This window comes from Branchiostoma belcheri, unplaced genomic scaffold, assembly GCF_001625305.1.
Source record: "Branchiostoma belcheri isolate BF01 breed outbred unplaced genomic scaffold, Haploidv18h27 scaffold46, whole genome shotgun sequence".
NCBI classification, from domain to species: Eukaryota; Metazoa; Chordata; class Leptocardii; order Amphioxiformes; family Branchiostomatidae; genus Branchiostoma; species Branchiostoma belcheri.
The window spans coordinates 1,645,099-1,672,617 of record NW_017804087.1 but is presented as its reverse complement, the minus strand read 5'-3'; the positions used below and the strand labels follow the sequence as shown (position 1 = coordinate 1,672,617).

The window sequence follows — 27,519 nt, the reverse complement described above, 5'->3', positions numbered from 1 at the left end:
GATCCAGCCGCGGGGGCTAGACCTTTTAGCCGAATGGTTAGAGCGTCGGGGTGCAAACTTTCCGGTCCGGGACAAGGAGTGTCTTTCTGTTTCTACTCTCCTAATTTGTATATTATAAACTTTTAGGAATGGGACATACCATATGTCCGAGCTCGTGCGACACCACGCCAATGACATTTTCTTTAGCCGCTGCAGAGGGAATCTTGGCGTCGTACAGCAGCGAGTCTTCTGTCATCACGATGAGACCCCAGTTCTCCATCCCTCCCATCGGGAAGTCGGGAATCGCAGCAAGATCTGTCAAAAAAATACCCACATGTAATCACAACACCAGACGCACCACAAACTACCATAATCTACATTTCCTCTTATGCCTGACCTTCGCGATCCTGTCATCCTGCCTGTCAATCTTCCCCACCCACGTGTTGTTAGTCTACTCTCAACTTTTTCCCATTTTCTGTGTCTGACCTTTTGACCTGCCTTTCAGTCTTCCTGCATGGCGTGCTGTTCAGAAAAACGGGCACACAAAACTCAAAACAACACTTAGTCATTGAACTGTTTACATACCTAATTTTGGTAAGGAGTAAGGGACACCGAGGTACTCCTCAAAATGGGGAAGAATCTTCCCGGCAATATCCAGCGCGTAGGCCCCCTTTCCTTCGGCAATGGCTTGCGGCCGGGCCAATGCCCTGATCTGCAAAGAAACACAATTACTAGTATTTCTAAAATATGAAGGAAGAGAACTTGATATTGAGTTATAACTCAAAGAAAGCATCTAATACCAACCCAGAAAAGAACAAAAAACAGTCATGCCTTCAAATTTCAGAGTTATCAACCAAGAATTTGGGTGTTCAAAAATTCGTATGTTTTAAGAGTGAATCTCGTTGCCACCAAGTTGGTACATCATCATTAGAAAGCTTTAAATAATTCCTGTAGTTAGATGCGTGCAAAGATTGAGTGTAACAAGTTGTTCAGTGTAATACAGCTAGCCGGCGATGCGCCGCGTGCCTGCGAAGCTGGTGTGTTACGCCGAAGGGCGGTTATACCTGCAGATTTAGATACAGATGCAGAAATACCAAACCTTATAAAGGGTAAGACCTTTCAATCCTATTGTCAACCATCTCTTTCTATTGTAGAGGTCTCTTACCTCAATCCCTGATTGTGTTGTCAGCCGTACCGATGTAAAGTCAGACACAACAAAAGCAACAAGGTATGTCGCCATCTTTGGTGACGTCAGGAAATGATCGGTGACCCAGCCGTCCTTTCTGTAAAGCAGTGTAGGAACGAATGGCATATGTTAATGTCTACTGTCTTGTGTATTTCAACTTCATGGCAAATGGGTTATAAAGCACATTGTTATTTTGCCTCATAGCGTCAACAGGTGGTACCTTTATTGCCTTTTTGTTTTCGGTGGGTCCATTTGTTTATTTGTGTCTCCACAATAGGGACCACTGACAGGAAGCTTAGTTCAAAGGTCCTAGAAAAGGTTATCTCATTTTCTGTCTTCAACTTTCTACTACATACATGAGCCAGGCAGAATCGGCGAGAAATTTGCAATAAACAAAAGAAATTCACAAAAACTGTTCAATTTCTTGATGCAAGTTTGCTTTCTTCCTGAAAACATTTGACACATATGGTAAGAAAAACAATTCCATACCCCTTGACGCTTCGCTCTATTGGCATGTTGCTCATTGCGTGGTACTCGGTTTGGTGCACCAGGGTTACTTTGAAGGTTGCCTTCAGTTCAGGCTCGTCAAAACACGGGAACGCCTTCCGGGCTCCGGTCGGTTCAAACTGAGTTGTTGCCAGATACCTGTAAAAAAAGAGAGAAAACCATGGGTATCAGTGACATGATACGCAAGATCTAGAGGGTATGTGATGTCTATGTTAAAGGAGCTACAGCCTTTATTGAAACGGGCAATATTTGGTATAAATATATGGGCAAAAAATATTAATTTGAAATCATTACTGCGGTGGATTTCTTTGTCTATTTAATTTAACTGCAACTGTGCCTATATAGCTATCTAAGTACAGTAGAGTGATAGGAAGTGAGAGGGAATGATGTAAACACAGACTGACAGGAAGGTCAATCTGGGGGTCAAATGGATAAAAATTACAAGTCCGTAGCTCTTTTTTGGTGTTTCTAAGTACATTGCTGAGAGGTTATGCTTCTCAAAGTTTAAAAGGCAGTTGGTAGTGAATTTAGCGTTTGAATAAATGGTTGGTTTTGTTACTATAGTAGAAAATGTATGTTTTTTCATTCGGTGATGTTGGGGTAACTGTTTTGTAAACCCTATTTCTTTCAGACTCATAATGAAAGAATTTACAAATTTGAAACAGTTACCTTGGAGGACGCTAAGTCATACCTTTTCTCCTTGTTTCCATTTAAGTAGGAAGAACGGTAATGTCCGATCAGTTGGTCCCTGAGGACATTTCTGAAATGGATCCGGACAATGTAGACGCCATCTTTGATAAGATCACCGTCTAACTTTAGCAGCAGAAAGTCGTTTTCTGGAAAAAAATGCAAAAAAATTAAATCAACGAATCTTCATATATAATCACACACATTCTATATTGATCATCTTTTTTCTGGCAAGGGAAACTGTTAAGAATAGAATAGGATATTTACTTAAGTGTTTGCCAGAATACATGCCATACAATGTCATCTTGTCAAGGAGTAGACTGTTATTTCTGATTTTAGGACAGCTGAAAGGAAGTGGCTGTTTAATAGCACATGTATACACTGGAATTCGAACAGTCCTGTTCAGCGTTGCCGGGCCTCCTGAATTACCCCATGCAGACCCTACTATCATTTTTCTTCCACAAATTATTCTTCTTTTTCCATGATCCGCCATCCTTGGTCACCTATTCCATATTTGAAGTAGATATAATCAAACGTGTATTGAAATAACTCACCAGGATGTAGTGACCAAGAAGTTATTGTGGGAGTGTCGCCACCATCTTGTCCCTGCAACCGTGGTCGGGAAACCCCTCCAACTATTTCTATCTTATCGGTATGGAGCAGGATGTAGGAGGAAGTCTCGTCACATCTCACGGTGATGGCCACGCGGCCAATCACCTCGAACTTCTGCAGATCCACTTCGAGCCGCAAGTCGTAGTGGAGAGGCACCACGTTGTTTGGCAGACGGGCCGACTGAAAAGTGTAAGAGTGAAGTTGTGCAAATTTGGCAAAAAAAGACCAGTTTTAACCGTGACCTTTAAAAGTCTCAAACAAAATCAGCCCCTGCAGATCAACAAAATCTGCTAAGGGCAAAACATACACATTTTATTCATTAGCCGGAGAGGTATCTGCTATTAATGTAACTATGGGATGTCCAGAAGACCAGGCATAAAAGCCAGAATTTCACTTACATACCGACTCATACAAAGTTCAATCCAATGAAGCCTGCCAGTGTCTCTTCGCATGAGTTTGACGCACGCCAAGAGGTTGCAATAAGCTTTTGAGAGTAATTCAAACACAACGCTTCACGACTTGATTATTCTATGTCAATATTCAATAGATAGACATATGTGTGTGCAGTTTTTTGAGTTTCAATACTCTGGTCTCTAATTACCAAAGACTTTTAATTTTTTGGGTTGGTGACTAAAGGATTTGGATTTGATTCAATAGGCTGTATGAAATACATCTAGCCGAATAGCCGAAGGCTATTTTAGAGCGCTATCCCTGGTAACTAGACAATATACAATGACAACAGTTACAATACTCGTTCAAATGCGTTAACAGAGGTAGCTTTTAAAATGCTCATTCTCTTATTCAGATGCGTGAAGAGATGTAGTGATTACTTGGGTTACACACGTTAGTCAGTTATTTCAAATACTGAGATTGTTTGCGTTAATACTGATTTAACAATCGAAATAACCGTGACCAGAGAAAACATGCCATATAAGCAATGCCTGCGATGGTCTGTCCTGTAGGTACGTGTTGTAGATCAATCCCACTACTGACACCATCTTTGGAGAGGATGAAAAATAAAACCCTTACCTGCAAAATTTCCTCTTCTCTCTTCCGTTCCAGCAGTTGTTCTACGTCCTGAAAACATGGAAAATTTTTCCATTACCTCCAGAGAAAAAAGTAAAAATCTCCTTAATAGCTTAACTTAGAGATAGAATTTTTTAAAGAATAGAATGGTAGTTGCCATTTCTCTATTATCTGTTCATGTATTACATGTCCTCTCTATGTCACATATGCATACGTTATTACTTTTAAGTACATAGAGTATAACCCTAGATTAGCAGAAGTAGGACTTTATGGTAGCACGTGGCTTTTCTTTATACCAAACAAAGGAAAGAATCTGGACGTAAAAAATCTTACCTAAGGCCACACCAATTTAATTTCTTGGTTAACGGATTCGCCGCTTCATTTTTTTCAGATTTGCAAATAAAATAAAAATCCAGAATCAACTGCAAAATGCTCATATTTTGCCCTGAACAGTTGAAAACAGACCTTTTCATCCTATTTGTTACAGTTATTCCATCTTTCAATGCAATGGTATCATTAAAAGTTCAAAATTCATTGTTTAAATTTTGAACCAGCCTGGTGTGTTGACTTCATGGCTCCTATCGTACCATTTTGGGCCATAATACGATGCCTAGGCCTGTTTTTATTTTTATTTATTTTTTCGCCCGCCCGCTCCATTATTTTTCTAGAAAAATCCGTTAACCAAGAAATTAAATTGGTGTGGCCTAAAGCTGCATATGTTTATTTGTAGTGTAAGAAGTTTTTCCATAGACATACCTCCAAATCTTCGAGCGTGTGACTTATCTCCGCCAAAGCTTGACTCTGTTCAAATAGGTCACCTTCAACTGTAACAAAAACAAGAAAACAAAGACATGGAGTTGGAGTTAGATAGCCTTTTCAGGGACCTTTGACCTAACTTCCTATCAGTGTCTCCGAGGTGTCTGGCATGTGGAAATAACCTCGTAAACACAAGGAAACACACAAACAGCTAAATAAAAACACATCTTTGTAAACAAAACATCAAAGCTAACTATTGTAACAAAAAACATATATTCTCACTGTCTAACAAGAAAAAAATATAATTTTTGGAAGTCGACAATAGCAATCAATGCTAGCTAAGGCTACATTTCCAAACGAAAAGTGTCACATAAAAGTAAAGAAGACAAAAAATGGAAGAAAAAAATTGCACTCTTTGCGTAATACATGCATTCCTGATATGAATTGTTTATTTTTCGTTCACACATACAGCCCGGCCGGGCCCCGGTTTGGAAATGTGACCAATTTATAAATAGATAACTCACCATTCCTTAGAAGTGGCAGAAGACACACCATAAGCAGCATCTTAGCAACCGTCCCCATGTTAATTATTTTGCCTTAAAAATAAAAACAAGAGCAGGTGTTCTGTTATCAGCCTCTAAAATGATGATGCAGCCTTTGGCTACAAATTCTCTATATACTGGAAATGGGTTCAGGCAGTAGGGAACAGGTTATGCAGTGCGAAAATCTATAACTAAAATAGGATGCCTTGAACTTATACAATGTAGATAAAGCTATGGATTGCCTAAGAGCTTTGCATATAGGTTGACTTACGGATATTACTGTGACAAAACGTTCCCTGCTATATAAGGGGTGCAGACCGATTGCAATAACATTTAGAAAGCCATCCAAACATTGCGACACGATTTACAAATTTGATACTTAAGTTGAACATATAGCAACTTCCTGGGTATCTTGGTATTATAGACATGTCTGTATTTTCTTGAAGTTGACGTTCGCCTCCAAGCCATTGAAAACACGTGTTGCTAAAGCTAAGCTTATGTTTGAGCTGACTTATGAGTATTGTTGCAATTGAGAATTTCCTGCTTCAGAGAGAGAGTGGAAGGTTGTAATCACATTTAGAGAGTAATTCAAACATTTTTCTGTAAAAATTAATTATTCTGTTCAGACCCACTCTCGTGCCTTGGAAAAAAAGCTCTTAAGGCATATTTCCTCACTCCACTCAGGTGAAAATGAGTGCCTAGCTTCAGGCATAAATGTCTTCTTGGATGGGACGTAAAAAGTCCTTTTTTCCAGATCTGGGCACCATTTCTGTGAACAGACCGGTTTTGCAAGCTTGTTGCGGGCTATTTAATTGTAGTATAGGCCCTGAGAATATGTGCACTGGTGCACAGAAAAAAATGGTCACACGACATGAAATAAAGTAGAATGTCAGCAAATCTTAATTACAAACATTGAATCTGAACTACTGAAACCGTAAATCTAACTTAGATTTTTTTTAGTAAGACAACCACAACAGTGTCTGACACTACAATGTCTATAATATGTTATATACTATAATTGTATAATAGTGTACGTAAAACATAACCTTATACAAATAGCTGGGTATGTCAGCGCAACCGTACTAAAAACACAATCATGTGTACAGCTCCAAAAGTGGTTGCACAAAAGTACAGAGGCAATCAGTATTTCGAGCCCTACAGGTAATTGTATGTTTTTCAATGGACTCAAAGTGACACGTCATACGTTGTCAAGTCATATACCGTTCTAAGTCTTCCGGACGAAAATACAGGCCCAAGTAAACAAAAAATGGACCATATCAACATCCTAATGCGTAGTCAACTCACACAAGCCACATCGTGCCAATATGAACAAATGCGGGCTACGATATATACATTGTAATTACTTAGTCCCCATTTTCAGTAGAGGCTGCAATCGTTGAGTTACCATATTCTATAGATTTCTACGCGAATTCTCTTTTTTTACTTTTTGTTGTGGTTTTGGCTTTTAAATCATACTTGAACATGTTGCATCATGTTTTAATCATCAAGGATCACACAATTAAATCTAATTTTGTCGCTGAATGGTCATTCAGTGATCGTTTGCCTTACAGTCCTACGAATGTGCTAAACGTAGCTGTCATATACTTAGGACACAAGCAAATTTGTTTTGTCGTAGGCCGTCGCACGAATTTAATGTCGTAGTATTTTCAAGCAGGCTGTGACAGAACCAACTACCGACAATCATACAACTATAATACTACCCTTTCGAATTAGTACGACCATGGAACTCGTCCACGACTTCCGCAAGAACCACCTTTAAGTTACTAGTATTATACGACGAACGTACGACAAATTTGACCACACCCTTATGTCTCGCACACTAGTAAATATCTCCGGTGAAAATCTTACCTTCGAAAATCGTCGCCTGTGGAGCAAACAAAAAGGGCGTACTGTGGACTTCTGAGTTCTCCAGTCGCTGCTGCCACCTAGCGAATGTCTTTCCCACTGCAATGTCTTTACAATAGCCAAAGTCACTATCAACCGACTACATCCTTTATATCCGAAGGATCAACATCGTATCTCATTCATTCACCTGGTAGTATTAAAGACAGCATATGCGCATACTCAAGACTACTCGAGGATGGAAGGAACCACTTAAAGAGCAGGGGGTGGAAATGATTTGGATGCAATAACCAATATGCTATGAATTCCTTATATTTTTGTCTCCAAAATTTTAGATTCAAACGTATTTAATAAGCTTCGCTGCTGTCTAACTGAACGTATCATTTCTAATACATTGCCCGTACAGATTATTTTCAAGCCTATAGACAACATAACTGTGGAGTTATATACAGTGACATGACCCAAAGTTGATCGGTTAGTTTGGAATGAGCCATTTCATTGGTAGGGGGTGGTGCGTAATGGCTGTACTGCGATCGTCATGGTTCTTTTGTCCAGCAAAAAGCAGTATTCATATGATGTCATTCGTGCTATCTTGTCTTGGTTCTATTCGTTTCTTGGGCCATTTTAATCAGGGGTGTGTAGAAAAGAAAATATTGTGTCTTAGTCCTTTTTTCCAGATCTAGGCACTATCACTGCACACAGACCGGTTTTGCAAGCTTGTTGGGAGCTACATGATTACTCCTGGCTACCTTTTACATAACACGTTTTAGCAAGGCCTAGAATTTCGTCCGCACTACTTTGTATGCCCACACCGTAGGGGTCGCCGATTAATACATGTACTGTATTCTGCGATCTTGAAGTTTAAGTCGTGATAACCGTATCCTTCTTTTTACTACTTTTAGGTTACATCGTAAGTCTTGATACGTAGAGGCTTAGTCGAAACGACACGTTTGTTTATTCATTTTCAGTTCTTTATTTACATTCAATAACAATGAATATGGGATATGATTAAACACACAGTCAATACATGTAGTACTTTTTGCAAAATAATTCTCTCGGTAGTTACTAACCAGGAAAACTTTGATCAAATAACTTGGATTAAATCTCAAATTAAGGTTGGAACACTAAGGTAACAGTCTTTAAAAATGATAATCAACATTACACTATCAAACGGCATACTGAAAATGTCAGTGACTCACTAAGGAATACATTTCTGTCAGTTCTATTTCATGCATTTCATCATAAAATAGCACACGTCCTTCAATAACTACATCCAAAACAAGAAACACTACACAGAGTAGTTCTATCCAATGACTGAATACTATATAATATCCCTAGTACATCAGTACATACACTCAATACAAGAAAATCACTTTAAAACACTCAAAAACGTATGAAGCGCATTAAGACTTGACTAAATGGACATGTAACGTTGCTAGAATGACACAGTTTTGAGCATAATATATCTGTACTCAAAAACCAAATGCCTCGTATTAAAGCACCGCCCTCTCAGAAAATATCGACTCGTCCTGACTTATTGATATAGCACTTCAGCCAATGATAGCATGGCAATTAGCGGTTCGAGCAATGAGAGAGGGGCTATCAAATTTTCGCATGTGCATGTCTTTATTTTGCATCCCTACGCGGAGGTGAGCGCAGGACTAAGTCCCCATTCAGTAAAATTTCCTGATCGAGCTCGAGCCGAATTGATCCGGCTCGAAACCAGATATAACCGGATCAAAGCGAATCAATTCGGATCGATCCGGACAATTTTATCCTAGTTGGAAAAGGACCTAAGTTATTGTGTTCCATGGTTTAATTCAACTGGATTTCAATGTGCAGTGGTGCGACCACCTGTTGGCTTTCCCCAAACGTGGACGCCCTGGTGCGTTTGGTCACAGTTTCCAACGGTTTCATGTTAGCTGCTTTCGACCCACTGGCAATGTTAGCTTTGCCTTTACGACAACAAGCCAACCGTTCCCGAAAACGCTGGCTCATTAGGGCGTAGAGAAACGGGTTAACGGCAGAATTAGCGTGGGCAATCACGGTAAAACTCCCGTGTAGGTAGTACCCCTCAGTCCCTGTATCACCCTCGTTCTTGTGACCCAAACGCAAGAGCACACTCACGAAGTAAGGGGCCCAACAGATGACAAACACGAAGATGAAAAGGACCAGGACGCGAACTACGCGCTTGGTGTTTACGTTACGCAGGCGGACGCTGCTATGCTCGCCAGCCGGCTGCCAAAACCACAGATGCACGGCCACCCTACCATACAAACCCCCCATAATAGCCACGGGAAACAGAAAAGAAATAAGAACAGACAAAGCGTGTACGCCCTCTCTGCTTCAGGCGAGTCCCACGCGTCCTCGCACCTCAGAAAGCTGAATTTGATGGTGAAGTTGAAGAGGTCACAGTAGTCGTGCGTGCAGGGAGGACCCCTGGCGGCAAGTTCTTGAGGTATAGTCCTGACACCCAGGTAGAGCAGCTGGGGGATGTAGACCAGCGAGGCGACCGCCCAGATCAGCGTCACGGCCGCGGTCAGACGAAACCTGGAGAGGTAGCGCTGAGCCGCTAGGGGGCGCAGGATGGCCAGGTAGCGTTCCACCGAGATCGCAGTCAGGGACAGGATACTCGCAGTCACGGACAGGCCCTTGATGTACTGCGGCAACTGTGGGTGGAGAATTGAGGCCTGGTTTTACGTTCGTCGTACTGCGGTCGTACGATCGCAAACTAAGTCGTGCATATGTCGTCGATAAAATCAAGCTGTCTTGTTACGGAATATACTATCTAACGGAAGTTCTGCTGCAGTACCAAGGTGAGCCACCAGGAGGCCTAAATTTGACCCTGACCTTTGTCTTTTTAATACCTATCTATATACATGTATTACTAAATATCATCATAATCCATAAAGGATGTTCTAAGCTATAAATAATGACAACGTCAAATACTTCTGGGTTTACCAAACAAGGAACTCAAACTGCATTTTCATCATTAGAAAATGACAATCTGATTTTTGACCCTTTTTTTCTGAATGACGAAAACGACAATAGCACGCATTATACAGACGATTGGGACCCTGACGTAAACTTCTTAAGAAGCTTAGCAAACACTTCATGTCAGTACTATACAGAAAATTCATTTAATACTTTGTGCAACACGCTAACCCAGAGTGCATTTTCAATTCTACATTTAAATATTAGAAGCCTACCACGTCATCACGACCACTTCGTACATTACCTGTCCACCCTCCACCATGAATTTACAATTATTGGTCTCACTGAGACATGGCTGCAAGACACTACCGCATACTTGTACGATGTACCAAACTACACTTCATTACACAAATGTAGATTAGCTCGAATGGGTGGGGGGGTGTCAATACTGATACATGAGAGCCAAAAATTTATTGAGAGAAATGACCTTACAGTACAAGTTGAAAAAGAAGTTGAATCAATATTTATAGAACTCCCACCGTCACCATTAACAAAACAAAAGGCGTTATAATAGGCTGCATATACCGGCCTCCAAACTCGGATATAAAAAACTTTATAACTTACCTTACACCAATCTTAGATGCTATCGATAAAGAAGGAAAAAACTGTTACCTAATTGGTGATTTTAATCTTGATCTCTTTAAAAACGAAAGTCATTCATTAACTTCAGACTTCCTTAATAGTCTGTACTCGGTAAGCTTCTATCCAACTATCACCAAACCCTCAAGAATAACAGACAAAACAGCAACTCTGATAGACAATATTATGACTAACTCCTTATCTAATACACACACATCGGGTCTGCTTGTCACGGACTTATCTGATCACCTTCCAATATTTTACATTATAAATTTTGAACACAACAGAGATGTAAACAATGAAAATGAAAAACGCAAATGCAGAAAATTTTACCAGGAGTAATATCGAGAGATTTAAACAGGCATTATCAGAGGAAACCTGGGACAGTGTGTATTGTACAGATACAAATGTAGCCTACACAAATTTCCTAAAAATCTTTTCTTCACATTTTGACAAATGTTTTCCACTTACGGCAATCTCAACAAAGCGTCACCTTGGCATCGACAAACCTTGGTTTACAACAGGGCTGCGTAAGTCATCTATTAGGAAAAATAGGCTATATAAGAAATATGTAAGGAATCCTACACCATTAATATTACAAAGATATAAAACGTACAGAAACAAATTCAATTGTCTGATTCGTATGTCAAAGAGGAAATATTACCAAGACCAATTCACAGCGGCATCAAATAATATAAGAAATACTTGGAAAGTAATTAATGAAATTCTCAACCGGAAAAAAGGAACAAATAATCTTCCTACCAAATTCCATGAACAAAATTCAGAGATATCTGATCCTAAAGACATAGTGGAAAAACTTAATGATTTCTTTGTCAACATTGGCCCGTCCTTAGCGAAAGAAATCGATATAACTAACCATTCACCCTTATCATATCTCCAAGACTCTAGATCCTATCCTCCTGTAAGTTCTTTTGAGGCACCTACATCGACAGAAATTTACGACATAATCACCAATTTAAAAAATGCAGCGCCAGGACAAGATGAAATCAGTGCCAGTCTTTTAAAACAGATCGCTACAGAAATTTTAAATCCAGTAACACATGTATTCAAGACTTCTTTGGAAAGTGGTAAGGTTCCCTCTGAGTTAAAGTCGGCAAAGGTTATTCCATTACATAAAGCAGGGGATCCGTGCGTATTCACTAACTATCGCCCTATATCACTATTACCAGTCTTTTCAAAAATCCTAGAAAAAATCGTATATAAACGGATAGTGAGCCACATGGAAACTAATAATATCTTATACACCCACCAGTATGGATTTAGAAAAAAACACTCAACATATATGGCACTCTTGCAGCTCATCAACAAAATCACCGCAGCCCTTGAAAGAATGAATACACCATTGGTATATTCCTTGACCTATCTAAGGCATTTGATACGGTAGATCATAACATACTTCATGAAAAACTTTTAAATTATGGATTTGATGGGTCCGTCCTGTGTTGGCTGAAAGATTATTTAAGTAACAGAAAACAATTCGTCTCTAATGGAAACATCAATTCTTCTCAGAAACCCTTAACTTGTGGAGTTCCGCAAGGCTCCATATTAGGCCCCCTTTTATTCTTAATATATGTTAATGACTTAGCATTAGTATCAGATAAATTTTTTACATTGTTGTTCGCAGATGATACAAACTTATTTATGTCACACAGTAATTTTGATACTCTATTGACAACGGTAAATGCAGAATTAGAAAAGGTCAGTCAATGGTTCAAGGCGAATAAGTTATCCCTTAATATAAAGAAGACAAGTTTTATTATTTTTTCTGGACCAAAAAAGAAGTATGATAAAGAAAAAGCCCACATATATATAAATAATAAACGTATCAATCAAGTAAACCACACTCGCTTTTTAGGAATACTTATAGATGAAAAACTTAATTGGAAGATACATATAGATTTGATTTGCAATAAGATTCATAAGAACATAGGCATCATTAGAAAAATAAAGACCCTCCTCCCACGAAGAATATTTATAACATTATACTACAGTCTAATATATCCGTATCTATCATACTGCAATTTCATTTGGGCGAGCACTTACACAACATCAATTAAACCACTCTATCAACTACAAAAACAATTTGTTAGAATTGCAGCTAACACACACTTCACAGCACACTCAGCACCTCTGTTTCGTGAACTAAAAATCATAAATGTATATGACTTAAACAAATTACAAATAGCCATTTTTGTTCATAAAATCGTTCATAATACCAATAGTTTACCAGATCAATTCAACACTTTTTTTACATTCAACTCAGACATTCACCAGCACAATACGAGACAACATAACCATTTAAGGCCGATCAAGACTAAATCTACACAAAAACAATTCTCAATAGCATATAGAGGCCCCATCGTCTGGAATAAGTTAAGCCAACTGTTACAAAACTGTCAGTCAACTCCTGTATTTAAAAAACTTCTTAAAAACTTTTTCCTACAAAATCCCAGTACATCCACAATCTGATTTGTTTGTTTTCCTTGTTATTGTTAATATTTTGTTTTAATTCTTATGTTAATTATTTAATCAGTTTAATCTGTAAAATCTACCTGAATTACAGGTATAAGACTTTTGTTTAATTTCGTTTTAGTTAGTTTATACACCTCAGTTATTATTTCTGTGTCTTGATTTTGTTTAATTACTCATAGTTTAATCATTTTATTGTTTAATCTTGATGTTTCATTTAAATATGTTTTGTCATAAGTTATCTTTGCTTGGGGTAGGCCTCTAGAAAAACCACCCAGGTTTCTGGCCTACCCCGCACATTCTTTGATTATTATTATTTGATTGTGTAATTGTTTTTAATATACGTGCAAATGGTAAATAAACAAATAAACAAAGGCCTGTTTAAGTTATGCTGACCACGAGTATGCAAAAACACAGACAAACCAAAAACAATACCTACATTTTCATGTACTATGTAATAAAATATGTAACACCAGCTAGCGTTGACTAGCAAAGTTAGAACGTTACCCTGCACAGTAGGTCTCCATATTCCCATTCAAAGCGTTTCAGCGCCCAGAGGATGTGAAAGGGGATACTGAGAAGCGTGATGAGCAGGTCGCTGACAGACAGGGACACCAGAAACATGTTGGTCACCGTCCGCATCGTCCTATCGAACAGCACCGTGTAGATCACCAAGGTGTTTCCTACCAGGGACATCACAAAGATGACCGCGTACAACACCACCACTGTGTATCTGTAGGACGGGTCTGTAGGTTGAATCTGTGAAAACAGACCGTCACAGGGAATCGGCGTTTCGACTATCATCATATGCGGCGGAGGCCAGTCTTCTTTGGGCACGACCTCCTTGTAGTAAGTGGTCGTGTCGTTGACTTCGTAACAGCCAAACATTTTGAGAGATGTACAATTTCAACTACGCGTTCTTCGTAGTCACCGTACGATTTTCAAGAAGACTGTGAGAGCCTTTTCTGTATCTAGGTCACATGCACGACTGTTCCAAGAGTGTCGTCGAGTGTCGTCCGCTTGCGATCGTACGACAATCGTACGACGTATGCAAGACAAAAGTTCCCGTTCAATAAGTACCGCGGTAGAGTAAAACTGCCTCAGTCCTTGCATACGATTCCAATACAACTAGTTCTGGCGTCCTTCTTGTACTCCTAGTACTCTAAATTCTACACAGCGTATTATATGTAGAATCCAGCGTGCTGGCTTTGAGTTTTACACTAAATGGAAAGCTCCAACGGTCATCCTTATATACCAATGTACGAATAATGCAATAATCGGTATATTACGTTCGTAGACATTCTTTAATTCACATTTCCGGCACGGTACACGAGTTTTAGATCCGTTGTTGACAAGTTACATTTCACGCAGACTCCTGTACAAATATACTGACTCGGATCATATGTGCAGATCAAATATTTTGATCCGAATTGTTAATTGGCTAATGCCACGACCGAGTGCCTAATGCACTTGCGCTGTCACGAATCAAAGGGTGAATTAACGTTCGGTTTTTAGGCCGAGGAAAAAATTGTTTTGTTTCAGGTTTTCCGGCAAAACCATAGCAAAAACCCTACCCTTTTTGTCAAATTCTTGCTGGGCTATAAATTTTAGATCTGACATCTGAATTTCAAACTGAGAAAAGTCGTGTAAAGTGCCTTTCCCAAGGGCACAAGATCGGTGGCATGTCAGGACTCGAGCCCGGGACCTCTTGGTTCCGAGTCGAGCACTCTGTCCTTACGTAACGTGCACGACCCAGAGGCAACACAAACACCCGGTCCTTAGACCACCCCGGTGACATTGACAAGCTACTTCTCGAAAAGGCCGGCTAACCTTCGTCTACCAAAACAACATGCCTTAGTTGCCTGTGATCATAGGTATTACAATAGACCCAGTACTCTTTTTATTACAGTGTCTCTCAAGAAGAAATGGAAAGATTTTGAAAGCGTACCGGAAAGGATATTGAGACACATAATCGTATTCTGGCCTCTATCAGGCTTTCTGAAGCGGCTAACCGTACTCTCTAGCGGACCAGCTCCCCTGGCATATTATCTGTCTATTTGGCCAATTTCTACACTTTTCAGCCGCTTCCTGAACCCTGGTAGAGGCTATTGCATCTCTATTAATATAAGGCCACAGTTAAGGTTAAGTCCAGTAATTTTCGTGTAACGAATAAAAAAAGACATTTTTCCCTTCGTCGATGGTTATTATAAACATGACAAAAAAAGAAAACGAGAAAATATTAACTTTGTATGGTAGCCCTGAGTGTAGTTTGAAAATTAAGTTGTTTTTTCGGTGCTCTTGTATTAGATTTGATGTTTAGAGCTCTTGATGTCATCAATAAAATTTACTTACTTTGGCCTAAAGAGACAATAACAGAGTTATGTACAGTAGTATAGAAGTCCATTAAGAAAGATAACACAATTAACGAAACGGAAGGTTGGCTGTTAAAGCGTAATTCATTTTAATGAAAACCGATAGCAACGCAAATATTATTTCTACGATCGGAAGTATAGCAGTACTTATATGTAATTGTTGTCTGATTTCTTATATAATAATTCTCACTAATATGAGTTATGAATACAACATAGCAAAATACCAAGGGTTGAGTTAAACATTGTCGTGCAATCAACTTCATCTTCATGTTAAACATACGTGCAGTTAGCTTGATTTAGAGTTTCTTCTTTCACAATTAACGTCAAAAATTGATTCATCAACTCAAAATCTCATAGCAATTAATCTCTATGCATGCATCTGTAGCCAATATAGCGTCATATAGCAATTAAATATTAAAAAATATTCACTGCAATAAAATGTCAATTGTGTGTAGGTAATATTACATGCATCATCATTTTATGCAAAGCAAAATTTGAAAAAAATTAAAATAACGAATTCTTAATAGGGTAATTGGCGTTTGACATACAATTCGTAGTCATTATAACAAATATCGATACCATTGACTGCACTGTAACGAAATTGTATATTTCAGCTCAAAGCATAATCCAAAACATTTCAGTTAAAGAGTAGGCCTAAACAAGAAAAAACTAATTACCATCACTCAAGTCTGATTTCAAAAATTGCTACCAAGCTTAGTTAGTTCCTAATGTAGTAACGATTAAAAAAATTCAAACCTTATATTCCGTTATTTAACGTATCTAACTCCCTAACGTCTATATCATTTCTGCCGTCTATTTCAAATGCCGTCATTTGCAAATTTCCTTAAGTACTGCTAATTAATAAGAATACAACATTATGTCTACATTTCTTTATCTTGCTCTGGTTCGTCAGTAAGGTTACTGAGGACTGCGCCGTCTTCGGCTGTCACTTCGGCTGTCTTCGGCTCTTCGGGTGTGATCGTCGGCTCTTCGGGCGCGTCGACTTCTATTCGGGAGAGGGGTTGGTACTCGGTGTCTCCGTCGGCCATGTCGATGGAAACCTTCCTGTTGTAGTCGCGAAGGTCCCAGGCGTCACCCAGAAGGCTGTACGACCGGTTCCCGATCCAACAACGCTGGAGGAAGAACCGAGCTAACACGAACCTGAACGAAATGCACAAATTACAGTTCTATAATAAAAAAGTCATGAAATAACAATAACAGAGTTCCAACTGTAAACCAACACGAAATAGGAAGTTTCAGAATTCTGGGTAGTATTCTGGGTTTTCGTGACCTCAGACAGATTATTTTAACCACGTCTGCAGTTGAATCTTTATCCGGGAGGTGGCGTTTTTATTCACTTGCGCAACTGTTTTATCGTAATAGTCATACATGTGTGTGTATGTCCTGCGACAGGTTCTATTCAGTCACAGGACACCAAACCTGGCTCGATTAGAAATTAAGAGACAGTTCAGGCTATATTCGATAGGTGGCGTTTATGATCTACAAGTAAAAAAACGGATCACTTGTTGCAATAGTGGATCAACTGAGAAAAGGGATTTAAATCAATAACTTAGCCCAGGGCAAAAGCTTACTGATCCTACTCTTTTGGGGGTCAACCACTAGGAAGGAATTCGATATCTGGGTTATGAAAATGTGATTATTTTTCCAACATGTTCTCCTCATTTCTGTTGCAATATTGTAACGTGATATAAACTGTCAATGTGTAGTATATATAGCACTTATTTATTCAGTTTATTGATGTAAATACCATCCATCATATGAATGATAATTAGAATGCGTTGTTGAAAGTTTTAGTGTCAAAATCATGTCTTTAAACACACGTCAAGTGCTTAGCGAATGGATTTGAGCAGTGTTAAACAGAATAGAATCTGTTGGCTCACTCACCCCCCCCCCCTCCATCCAACAAAAGAAGAGAGAATTTGTAGCTACCGAGGCAAGTTCTTTTCAGGACCTTTCAAAGGGAAACATGGCATTAATTTTCCAGGCCTTAATACGGTGTTGAGACAAAACAAAACCCTACTATTTACACATCCGTTTGCAGACTGTGACCCAGGATGTGTTTTTCTTGTCTCATGCGAATGGAATGCAGAAAAAAACTCTCAAACACTTCAGTCTCGAATTCGCAAGTCTTGTTCAGATACAGATGTAACGGTAGTCTTAAACATGTGTTTTGACTTGAGATTATTTTGTTGTCTTCAAGGGAGCACTGGATTTGGGAGCAGGGTGGAGTAAATTTGAGAGTAGGATTTCCACAAAATTATCTATTAACAAATACATAATCAGCAGACATATTCGTATTTCACTCTACTTCAGTGTAATTTTTTGTCGCCTGGGGGGGGGGCAGCAAATTTCAAAGGCAATTGTGTTTACAAACCTGACTTTTGTTAGACACATGGCACTCATCCATAGCATAGGCGTGATGCATTCCGGGATTGTTTAGAGATCTTTCCGGAATACTGATGTACTACAACTACTACTACTACTACTACTACAACAATTACTACTACTACTACAGTTACTACTTCTACAGTAACTACTACTTATACTTTAACTACTAATATACTTCTACTACTACTACTACTACTACTACTACTACTACTACTACTACTACTACTACTACTACTACTACTACTATACTACTACTACTACTACTACTACTAGTACCACTACTACTAATACTACTTACTACTTACCTGAAGGCCACACTGTTGACAGTCAGCAGCAGTAGAAAGGCGTTCCACAGCCCAGGCGTCCCCTCTACAACAGTCGCGTCCAGCCCGACCTCCCCGCTCACCACGCTCTTCAGGAACGGTACGGCCATGACGAAGTGCAGGATATTATCGATGGCGAACGTTCCCGAAACTGTCCGATCCACCCGAGCCTGCCACGGCTTCCCGAAGCTTTCCCGATCGTTCTCGATCAACATGAGGAACGCGACAGTCACTTTGGTCACCCCCAGAAAGCTTGCAGTGTACGGGTTACCCTGTGTAGACAGCCCCTCCAAAAAGTGGTAGAAGACGGCAAAAAACATCATAATAACGTATTTCCAGACAAAAAGTCGTTTCCAGACCTTCTTGCTGCTATAACGGCGTCTGAGGCCGCAGATTAGAACGATGTTAGCCACCCAGGATACCGATAGCAGTAGGGTAGCGGCGCCATACGTGGCTTCAATGGCCACCGTGCCGGGTATGAGGGTTGTATCGGTGCAGACCACGTCTGGTAGCGGCGTGTTCTTGTTCAGGCAGTCCGCCATCGTCACCGTGTGAAGCACCAGGGTCACCATTTGCAAAGGCAAAGAGATACCCGTTAAGATGAGGACGAAGACACCTAGTTTACCCATCTTAAGGCACGAATATAGGTCCACGCATACAGAGACAATTGAATCTGTCCTGCGAATGGGCCTCTTTGTGTCTATTGTACGGTTTAGGACAGGATACTTCAAAGCAAAAAAAATCGATATTCAAAATATTGATTTCTTTCGTCTTTTTCTTTCACAAATACATGCATTTTTCGGTGTTTTAAAAAGGCCAATTCAGAAGTAGAACAATTGTTAAATTCTCTCAGAACAATCCCGTTTTCTGTTGCTGTTTTTTTTCTTTTACAAAAATTTAATTTGTCACAAAAAAATGTTTTTTCTCGCTGAAAAACAAAGAATCTGTTGGCTACATCCTGCTGTTGCAGATCACGTGACTTTAACGTACATCTGTGCAGACGACAGTTTGGTCAGGTATTGTCTCGGCTATCGATTTTTGGCGGGAAGCCACGTAGCCGCGAGGCCTTACAGCAACAGGATGTACAAATATCAACAGAAGTGGCCAACCTACATGTGACACATGGATTTTGTAGTATCATAGACTTAAGAGGCTTAAAACAACTCCCTCTTAACACAGTGTCCATTCTTTCTTCAGTTCATTATTTAATGCACAAGGATGGAGTCTTGTTAAGCACAGTCGATTCCTCATTGTGTTATTCCCTGTCACACATAGCCGAATATGGCCTCCCAAACAATGTCGACCCCCCACCCCCCCAATCATACTTAGGAGTAGGTCAGGACATGCTAGCAAGGTCGGCTGTGGTTTGCCGGTGTTCGACTCCTACCGGGTGTTTTCTTAACTGCAGGTGATGCCACAACAATTATTCCCTTGTGTGTGCTTTCTATAGAACTGGTTGACAGTTGACCTTTTAATACATTCTATAACATCTCGATACAAAGAAGTCCAGGATACGAGACAGACAGTATAGTATTGTTTATAATTCTACATTTGGTAACCTTTACATCGCACTAGTAATGATACAAAATGTTACACATACACAGACAAAGGTACACAAGGTATTGTCAAACTCAGGTGGTACGTACCGAAATATCGGTGGTGTCATGGATTTCAAAACACAAGTTTACATGAAATACGTGCTGGTGACAATCATTACATAGATAGAAGAACATAATTATTATGTTCTTCATAACTTCACAAATACTCAACATATGAACACAACGTCTGTTGCGACAACAGTTCTACTCTACAAGAGGCTACATGCTTTGATTCTGACTAAAGTTCTGACACTGACAATTACTTATATAAACTAACAGAGACGGAAGGTGTTATAGGTTATCCGTTATGTGACGTCAGAGACAAGTGGCTGTGACAACCGGCGGATAACCTGTGTCGCCCTCCGTCTCCGTTAATTTTGAGTTGAGCCATATTCGATTCAATGTTGGTCTGTACAATTCAGTCCTTTGTTCCTTGAGTCGTTTACCAACACAGAAAAATTCCCATGCTATGTTCTACTTTTATGATTCCCTCGCACGGTTCTATCTACATGTGAGTCCTGTTTGTCCGGTTTTCTAATCGGTACCTCTTCCACAGTTGTCTTGTCAAGATCCTCAGTCGAGTCGACAGGGATTAGCTTTGGTTTGGTCATAAGGAGAGACAAAGTCGGTAACGTAGAAACTTTGCTCAGGGACGCTCTTCTACCTTCCTTCACTTCAACCTGCTGGATGCCTTTCCTCTTGGATGTTGTTGAGTTATCGTCTGCATATCTCATAGTATCAGATAGAGGGCGCTTTGATGGACGATATCGTCTGAAAATAGCGGAGGTTGTTTCAGTTCGATCAAACAGCGGGTCGCTGTAGCTTCTACATTTCTGCAGGATGGTTCTCTGGCGTCTCATACGAACGTTTCGGGGTTCCAGAGCGACGTATTTCCGGTCGTACGCCTCCCGGAGGTTTCTGTGATACGCGTAACTCCCGTGATGCAACGGGTCGTACTTGGTCTCGTCACGTGACCCGTCCTCCGTTCCCGCGTCGAATTCTGTCAGCGCGAACTTGGACGCCAGAATCTCTCTCAGCCTCACGTTGGTTTTCTCTTTGACAGCGCGCTGTCTTTCGTCCTGTTCTTTCACGGATATGTCCAGTTGTTGCATGGCTCTCTTGTAGCGCTGCGCCTCTCGTTCGTTTATGAACATGGCGGCCCTTCTGAGTTTGTCGCTGAGGACTTCTACGGCGACGTCCCTTTCAGGGAAGTTCAGGTTCTTATATTGTTCGTCCGCCATCTTGATCTCTCATCTCTTGTCACCTATGACCTGGTTGGAAGGACACAAAACAGATTAGACATATGTCATGCATTGTGTTATGAGTACAATATAATACCAGCCTGTGGATAGACCATTTTGACCTCAAATTCGAACTTCCTGTCAGTCTGAGGTTACATCATTTCCCCCTCACTTACTATCACGCTACTAGCCTACTGGAAGACCCTTTTGACGTCCAATTCGACCTCCCTGTCAGTCTGTACTCTACGGTATTTGAATAAGTGCGGACACACAAGCAAACAAACAGACAAACGCAACAACAAAAGCTCGGTACACGTACGGAACTCAATCAGTCATCCTCATGGTAAGATACATGTACAGACCATCTATACTACTCTTTACAATACACATACTTTTTTACGAAAACGCTAAAAATAAACAACAAATTTAAATCATGAAAAAACACGTTTTACTCCTGGTATGACCTAAAGATATTTTAATATCTCGGCATTAAATCGTATAGCAAGCAGCCGCACCTGCAATGTAAGCCTATTTATAGAAGCAATTACGCCTAAAGGGCAATTACCATTTACTAATGGAGGCATGTCAAACGTGTAATATATTACTGCTTTTATGTGCCGATGTTAAGATGTGTAGCGTACTCCTAGTGTGAAACATAGCAAACAGGCCACCGGGGCTCCAAAATCTCATTTCTAGGTCTCATGAAGACCTACCCACCTACCAAGTTTCATGACAATCCATCCATAGCTTCTTGAGTTACTGTGCTAAACCACATACATACATATGTATACACAGTAATATATATATAGTGATTACACACACACGCCACCAAAAACATAACCTTCTGTTGAAGGTAATGTTCTGTCGAAGAAAAAATGGCTTGGGAACGCAGAGAAATGTCAAACCTTTGACATACAAGTAAGGACAGTTATTGTTGTAGCAAGTCTATTGAGTATTGTAGTACTATAACGCGTATTCCCATAGGACTTATACACCATTCAATACATTGCCATACTGCGTGTTCCCACATTAAGATTCCTTCCTTTCTTACCTTTGACAAGGTTAGCTACTCGGTGGCTAAAGACAGTAACGTTAATTGTTGGATTTGGTTTTGCGATCTTACAACATACATGTACATGTACATTCGCATTCGTGACTTGCCCCTAACAATTAGAGGCAACAACAAGAACTACACGTATCCATAGATACCGACAAACTTTGACTCAAGTAGCTTCAACTTGAAACACCAAATGTGGGCTTCTTTGTACACCCAATGCTTTGTAAACAAAGAGTAAGGCTATATCGTAGTTACTCAACCACAAGCGATTTCTGTGTAGTGTACACAGTACCTGTGGCGTTGCTAGTGTTCTGTGTTACTTGGATCAACAATCCAGGGTGCATTAGTTACAAGTGCTTGCTATGATATGGTTATATTTGCAAAGACCCAGACGAGGTCCTGTGTGCGTGTTAACAGCCTATTTTGACCTGCGTTTCTATTTTTAGACGAACTTGAAGTTGAAACTTCGATGTTCTTCGGGGTGCCTTCGGGTTGAAACTTCGCGTTGTGGAAGGGAGGGGGATCTGAACTTGAACTAAAACGATTACCAAAAATAATTCGAAAGAAATTATGCCAAAAAAAGCAATCAGACATGTCAAAGAATACTCAAAATGGACGTAGGCTACGAGAGACGTTGAAAAAATTCAATAACATTTTTGCTACAGAGTCAGATATGTAAAAAAATGCGCAAAATGACCGTGGCTACAAAAAAAAAGGCGTTGAAGAATTCTTAAGACACACCTCTACAATTCTTCCTTTCTCTTCCACCACGAAGGGGTCGATACCACTTGCCATGTTCAGAACCTTGACACGATCCTACTCCTTAAGAACGCAGCTGAACCCCTACTCAAGTCGCAAGGGCACTTGAACTCCAGACGTGCTGTTAGCAACAGACTGCTGCCAGTCAGAACTCAAGTACTTGTACAACACTCTCACGACAGGAATGACGTAACGCTAGGACTATTAGTGTGAGAAACGCCCCCATTGGCGGCGTTCACAACATGCCGGTCCTGACTGTCATTTACATTGCCAGTTCAACCAATGAGAGAACGTCAATTATCGGTTCGACCAATGAGATAACAGCTGCGTGTCCGCCACATACGCCCAATCCCCACTAGGGTAAAAATTGTCCGGATCGAACCGAATTGATCCGCTTTGATCTGACTTCGATCCAGCTCGAAGCCAACCGGATCAAAGCGAATCAATTCGGCTCGATCCGGACAATTTTATCCTATGGAATGGGGCCATATCTGCAGTTTTATCTATGGTCTAGTCAAACGCACTCAGGCATAGTCCGGCAGACGAGGGTATATAAATACCAGCAAGGTTCTTGATGTTTGTTTTTGTATGTGGGCCTAATTGCTTGACTACTGTACTTCAATCGTTGGGAAGTGGCGGCCAGTAATTACACAAACCACTCAAAGTACGAAGGATCTTTACTTTCTTGACATAACAAAATAGGCCATTTTGGAGTATTCTTTTTTTCTTAACAAAGGAATAATTAGTGTCATTGTGCGTTAAAGGCATGCAATGTAATTTCAGAGGGTAAAAATATGGACGAGGAAATCTGTCACGTTGACATTTGCTGTCATTTCTTAACACATTTGATGCTTGTTACGTGAGGCGTCTTTTTAATTTTTGGTACCACCAATAAATAGCCAGAACCAGTCTACAATACGAATTCAACCGTTTTCCGTCAGCGGCATCGCATTTTGCCTCACAGACAGCAATATGCTATGGGGTAGGGTTGACTCAACTTACTACAATGACCAGAAAATCGAGTTTTGGCACCCTGAAATTGCATTAGCTACCTTTAACTTACAGTAATACTGAATACACGAACTTAATCAAAATGTCATGCCGGTGGGCTAATTGCAACCTTTCAACAGTACTAATCTATTAGCCCTCGTAACATTACCCACTGAGTTAATTGAATTATAGGGAGGGGGCCAATCAAATGACGGGATGCCACCCTAGATGCAGCTTTAGTTCCGTATCCCCGCATGTTAAGAAAAACAAGTTAAGGTTCTTAAAAGCTATGGACTCTACAAATCTTCTAGATATGTAGCAAAATTGTCTGCTTTAGTTTACTACGCATAGAAAACTTTCTGTAACTTAGTCGCAGTGAAACTTGAGTTATAATGCTAAACTATATCTTTACATTTTCTCCTATTATTATTACGCGGAGATTGTACCAAAATCTTTTAAAATGAGGGTAAAAAAGAGAATCCCTACCTACCTATCCTTGTTTTTCAGGCCCGAAACCTGAAACACAATATTGTTTCCCTAGGCCTAACTAACATTTGTCCCTGTGGCCAAAGACCCATGTCTAAAGTAATTATCTTTCAATCTCCTTTTGAATTATGAGCCTGAAACCACCCTAATGGATTGAAAACAAACACTAAGACCTCATTACGAAATGTAATCACTTAAGCTCGCCGCGAAAACATTTCTAATCTAGGTAAAACCTCTTCGTTAAGCCCGACAATTGTCTTTCGTTTGTTGTGGGTGTAAGGGCCTGGTTACGTAACATGTGTTGTACGATCGCAGTGCGATCTTAAACTGAGGCATTCGTGGGATAGTTGTACATCTGTCGTATAAAATTCAACTGTCTTGTTATGAAAAATGCTGTCTGAAATCCTTGTCGGCGGTTGGTTTTGCAATAGTTTGCTTGAAAATGCAAAGACAGCTAAGTAGTCGTAGGGCGATCTACGACGATTGAGACCGCGGCGAAAGTCGTGTGCATGGTCTTCTTGTTCTTGTTCTTGTTCGTGTACTGCACAACACCCCTAGATTGGGGTAAAGCGTGCAGGGGAGCTGTGCGATGCGCTATTGCTGCTTCTTTAGGTGTTGCAGTACTGCAGCGTTGAACTTCGTAGGTTCCGCAGTATCAGTTATCTCTTGGGGCAAAATGTTCCAATCTCTGACAGTTTGTCGAAAGTATGAATATTTGTAACAGTCTTTGTGAAACGTTAGTGGTTTGTATGAGTTGGAGTTGAAGTGTCGCGATTGGCGCGGGATAGGCGTCAACAAGGTTTTGACCGGAAGGGCTGTTTTTGAGTGTCTTGCTTTCTGAAGTAATGTAAGTCTACTTGCTGTGCGTCTGTCCTTTAATGTGTCCCACCCTAAATCTGTGACCAATTTGGTAGTGCTGGCATATGTGTCGTAGGCTGGCATGAAGTTTACATATACGTTATTCGATTCCCTCACTAGACTCAGGTGAATCTGTGCACATGTACGTAGTTTCAGCAATTCATCTATTGAGGTTTACCTCAGTTGTAGATGTATTAACAGAACATGTGTCTATCGCTTTTTCAAGATGTCAACCCTGTGAGACCAGACTGTAAGGTTTGAACCACTCACACTGGGAAGGATTCCTGCTCTTTTCGATAAGTGTAGTGGGATCTTTAACGTGCGTGAGGTGTGGCTCTCCTCAAACATAGGACCTCCCTCTGACTTTAGGCAACGCTAGATAGAAACTTTCATAGTCGAGTGACGAAATGTGTAAAATGACTTCCCCAGGGTCACAGCGCCGGGCCCTGCATGGGATTAGAACCCAGAACCTTTAGTCAGAAATCTTAACTACAAGACCACCTTACCACCTTAAGTTCTTTCTCTTGTATGTTTTGAAGTTCTAGCTTCCGTTTACATTCTCCGTACTACAGAGGACAGTGCGGTCATATCATGCGAAACCTGGTGTAGCTATGTTTGCATTCTTCTAGTCACTGACCTAGAACGTTTAGACAACATTATGACTCCATTTATAGAACTCAAGTCAAAATAGTAGTAGACTTTATGTCTCCCTCGGTATACGAGATGATAAATATGAAATATCTGACAAAAATTCTTCGAACTCCTTTTTGTTAAATGGTTGAAATCTACGTGTAGAAATGGCAAGTACTTCAGAGTGCTACACAACTACATATCGTAGAAATCAACAACAGGGGTACATCATAAATGTACGTTGTATAATCTTAGTAATAGTATGGCTAGAGCTAGAATGTTAGATCTAAGAAATATCCTAAATCATGTAAATGTTGCTTGAAATACATGAAATATTTGGCAAGTATGTCGTTACCTTTTGCCGCTGTCACATACAGTTGTACACTTATGTTAGTTCATTTTTCAGCAAAGTTATGACTGAATGTCGACTATAATCTACGACCTTTGCTGTCACAAGACATTCGTGCGACACATTCACAACAGTCCTACAAATACCCTCAATCTGTTGTCGTAACCTGTCGGGTTAGGGGCAGCAGTAGTCGAGGTTACACATATCTCAACACGTCACGCTCGGCATACATTTCACACGAGCGTTTGGAAAAAAACTTCAAAGCACCTACATGCACGTGTAAAAGTGTAAACATGTACAACACTTTTGTACCTGTACCTACCTCTTCTATCCCCTGAAAACTGGTGAAATCTTCAAGAAAATTGCACCGGAACACACAGAAAATGGAAGCCCTGAGTGGCTACGAGACTTACCGGTAGCGAGGCGGCCTTTCTCGTTACTATGGCTCCACAATCGGAAACACGGGGGTTGCTTCACGGGTCCTCGCTTCTCTGTCACACCGCTACCTTCCTTAGTAACACCCGGTAGAAACACCTGCACTCACCCTTTACCTTCCCCGGTGTGCTTGGCTTTCCTCAAACAAGAATAACGCTACCGAACAACGCAGGGAGAAACCGTATATCAAAATACGTGGGTTAGATGTCAACTAGGTCACACCACGACTGCTGCCTTTTCGCGCTATTGTAAAATTCGACCTGAATGTTTCCTAGAAAAATAAAAACTCACAGTCACGAAGTAAAGAGGCTTAAGGAAGGGGTTAGGTGCTCTTAAGGGCGTGCTGTTTGTTAAGGGTTAGACGTTGAATATTTCATTATTTATTTAAGGTCTGTGACAAGCCAACAGCGCCGACCTACGCAGCGAACCCTAATTGCAACCTTGATACACCTTTCGATGATAAAATGATTCAAGCAGTTTAGCATCTCCAATCAAGCGTGCTAAAGCCTTACCTGGGAGGGTAGAACTGCTTGGCAGCGTGTAAAGGGTTATGTCAGCGACGAACCCTTTTAGGTAAATATACAAAGGTATAAGGTGTCGTCTATAGTGTTATGACTAGAATAGCCCCGGGGTTTCTATTCAGGGTGACATGTGGATCGTATAGCAGGTTGTTTACAGTTTTTAACTCAGCCATAATTGCCTCCGGGTCTTTTATACCTATCTGTTTAGACTCTTGTTAGACTTGAGAGTAAGGACTATAGAACCGGTTGAGTTGTGTGAAAAAAATCCAG

The 27,519-nt window shown here is 40.3% G+C and overlaps 4 protein-coding genes across 5 annotated transcripts in view; all 4 read right to left on the bottom strand.

The window, feature by feature from the left end:
• Positions 1-7,349, bottom strand: part of LOC109478945 (aminopeptidase N-like) — a 15,015-nt gene extending 7,666 nt beyond the window's left edge. The window contains exons 1-10 of the mRNA XM_019780760.1: positions 7,165-7,349; positions 5,278-5,349; positions 4,754-4,821; positions 4,001-4,048; positions 2,914-3,151; positions 2,364-2,508; positions 1,655-1,810; positions 1,145-1,262; positions 565-691; positions 140-294 (exon numbers count right to left, since the gene is read on the bottom strand). Of these exons, the coding sequence (XP_019636319.1) occupies positions 140-294; positions 565-691; positions 1,145-1,262; positions 1,655-1,810; positions 2,364-2,508; positions 2,914-3,151; positions 4,001-4,048; positions 4,754-4,821; positions 5,278-5,335 (1,113 nt within the window). The 5' untranslated portion in view covers positions 5,336-5,349; positions 7,165-7,349. The remainder of the gene's footprint in view (positions 1-139; positions 295-564; positions 692-1,144; positions 1,263-1,654; positions 1,811-2,363; positions 2,509-2,913; positions 3,152-4,000; positions 4,049-4,753; positions 4,822-5,277; positions 5,350-7,164) is intronic.
• Positions 7,350-8,550: 1,201 nt separating this feature from the next.
• On the bottom strand, positions 8,551-14,117 carry LOC109478970 (tachykinin-like peptides receptor 86C). Its single transcript, XM_019780801.1, is given in 3 exon segments — positions 8,551-9,458; positions 9,461-9,827; positions 13,729-14,117. Coding segments are annotated over 3 exon segments (1,233 nt in total). The 5' UTR covers positions 14,110-14,117; the 3' UTR covers positions 8,551-8,973.
• A 1,548-nt stretch (positions 14,118-15,665) lies between these two features.
• On the bottom strand, positions 15,666-19,016 carry LOC109478981. The gene is made up of 2 exons (XM_019780814.1): positions 18,308-19,016; positions 15,666-16,754 (listed from the first exon to the last, which is right to left on the bottom strand). The coding sequence occupies exons 1-2, from the start codon at positions 18,952-18,954 to the stop codon at positions 16,475-16,477; spliced, it is 927 nt and encodes a 308-aa protein (XP_019636373.1). The 5' UTR covers positions 18,955-19,016; the 3' UTR covers positions 15,666-16,474.
• Positions 19,017-19,812: 796 nt separating this feature from the next.
• LOC109478989 lies at positions 19,813-27,255 on the bottom strand. Of its 2 annotated transcripts, XM_019780826.1 has the most exons (3): positions 27,241-27,255; positions 26,707-26,884; positions 19,813-21,194 (listed from the first exon to the last, which is right to left on the bottom strand). In XM_019780826.1, the coding sequence occupies exon 3, from the start codon at positions 21,162-21,164 to the stop codon at positions 20,391-20,393; it is 774 nt and encodes a 257-aa protein (XP_019636385.1). In that variant the 5' UTR covers positions 21,165-21,194; positions 26,707-26,884; positions 27,241-27,255; the 3' UTR covers positions 19,813-20,390. The 2 variants fall into 2 exon arrangements, with proteins under 2 accessions (XP_019636385.1, XP_019636384.1); XM_019780825.1 differs by lacking the exon at positions 27,241-27,255 and having other exon boundaries at positions 26,707-27,219.
• Between the last annotated feature and the right edge of the window lie 264 nt (positions 27,256-27,519).

Excerpts from the sequence above, each read along its gene's own strand:
- LOC109478989 (XM_019780826.1), bottom strand. The coding sequence starts at position 21,164 with ATGGCGGACGAACAATATAAGAACCTGAACTTCCCTGAAAGGGACGTC.
- LOC109478981 (XM_019780814.1), bottom strand. The coding sequence starts at position 18,954 with ATGGGTAAACTAGGTGTCTTCGTCCTCATCTTAACGGGTATCTCTTTG. Across the intron at positions 16,755-18,307 it reads GTCAACAGTGTGGCCTTCAG|GTTCGTGTTAGCTCGGTTCT; the intron begins GTAAGTAGTAAG and ends CATTTCGTTCAG.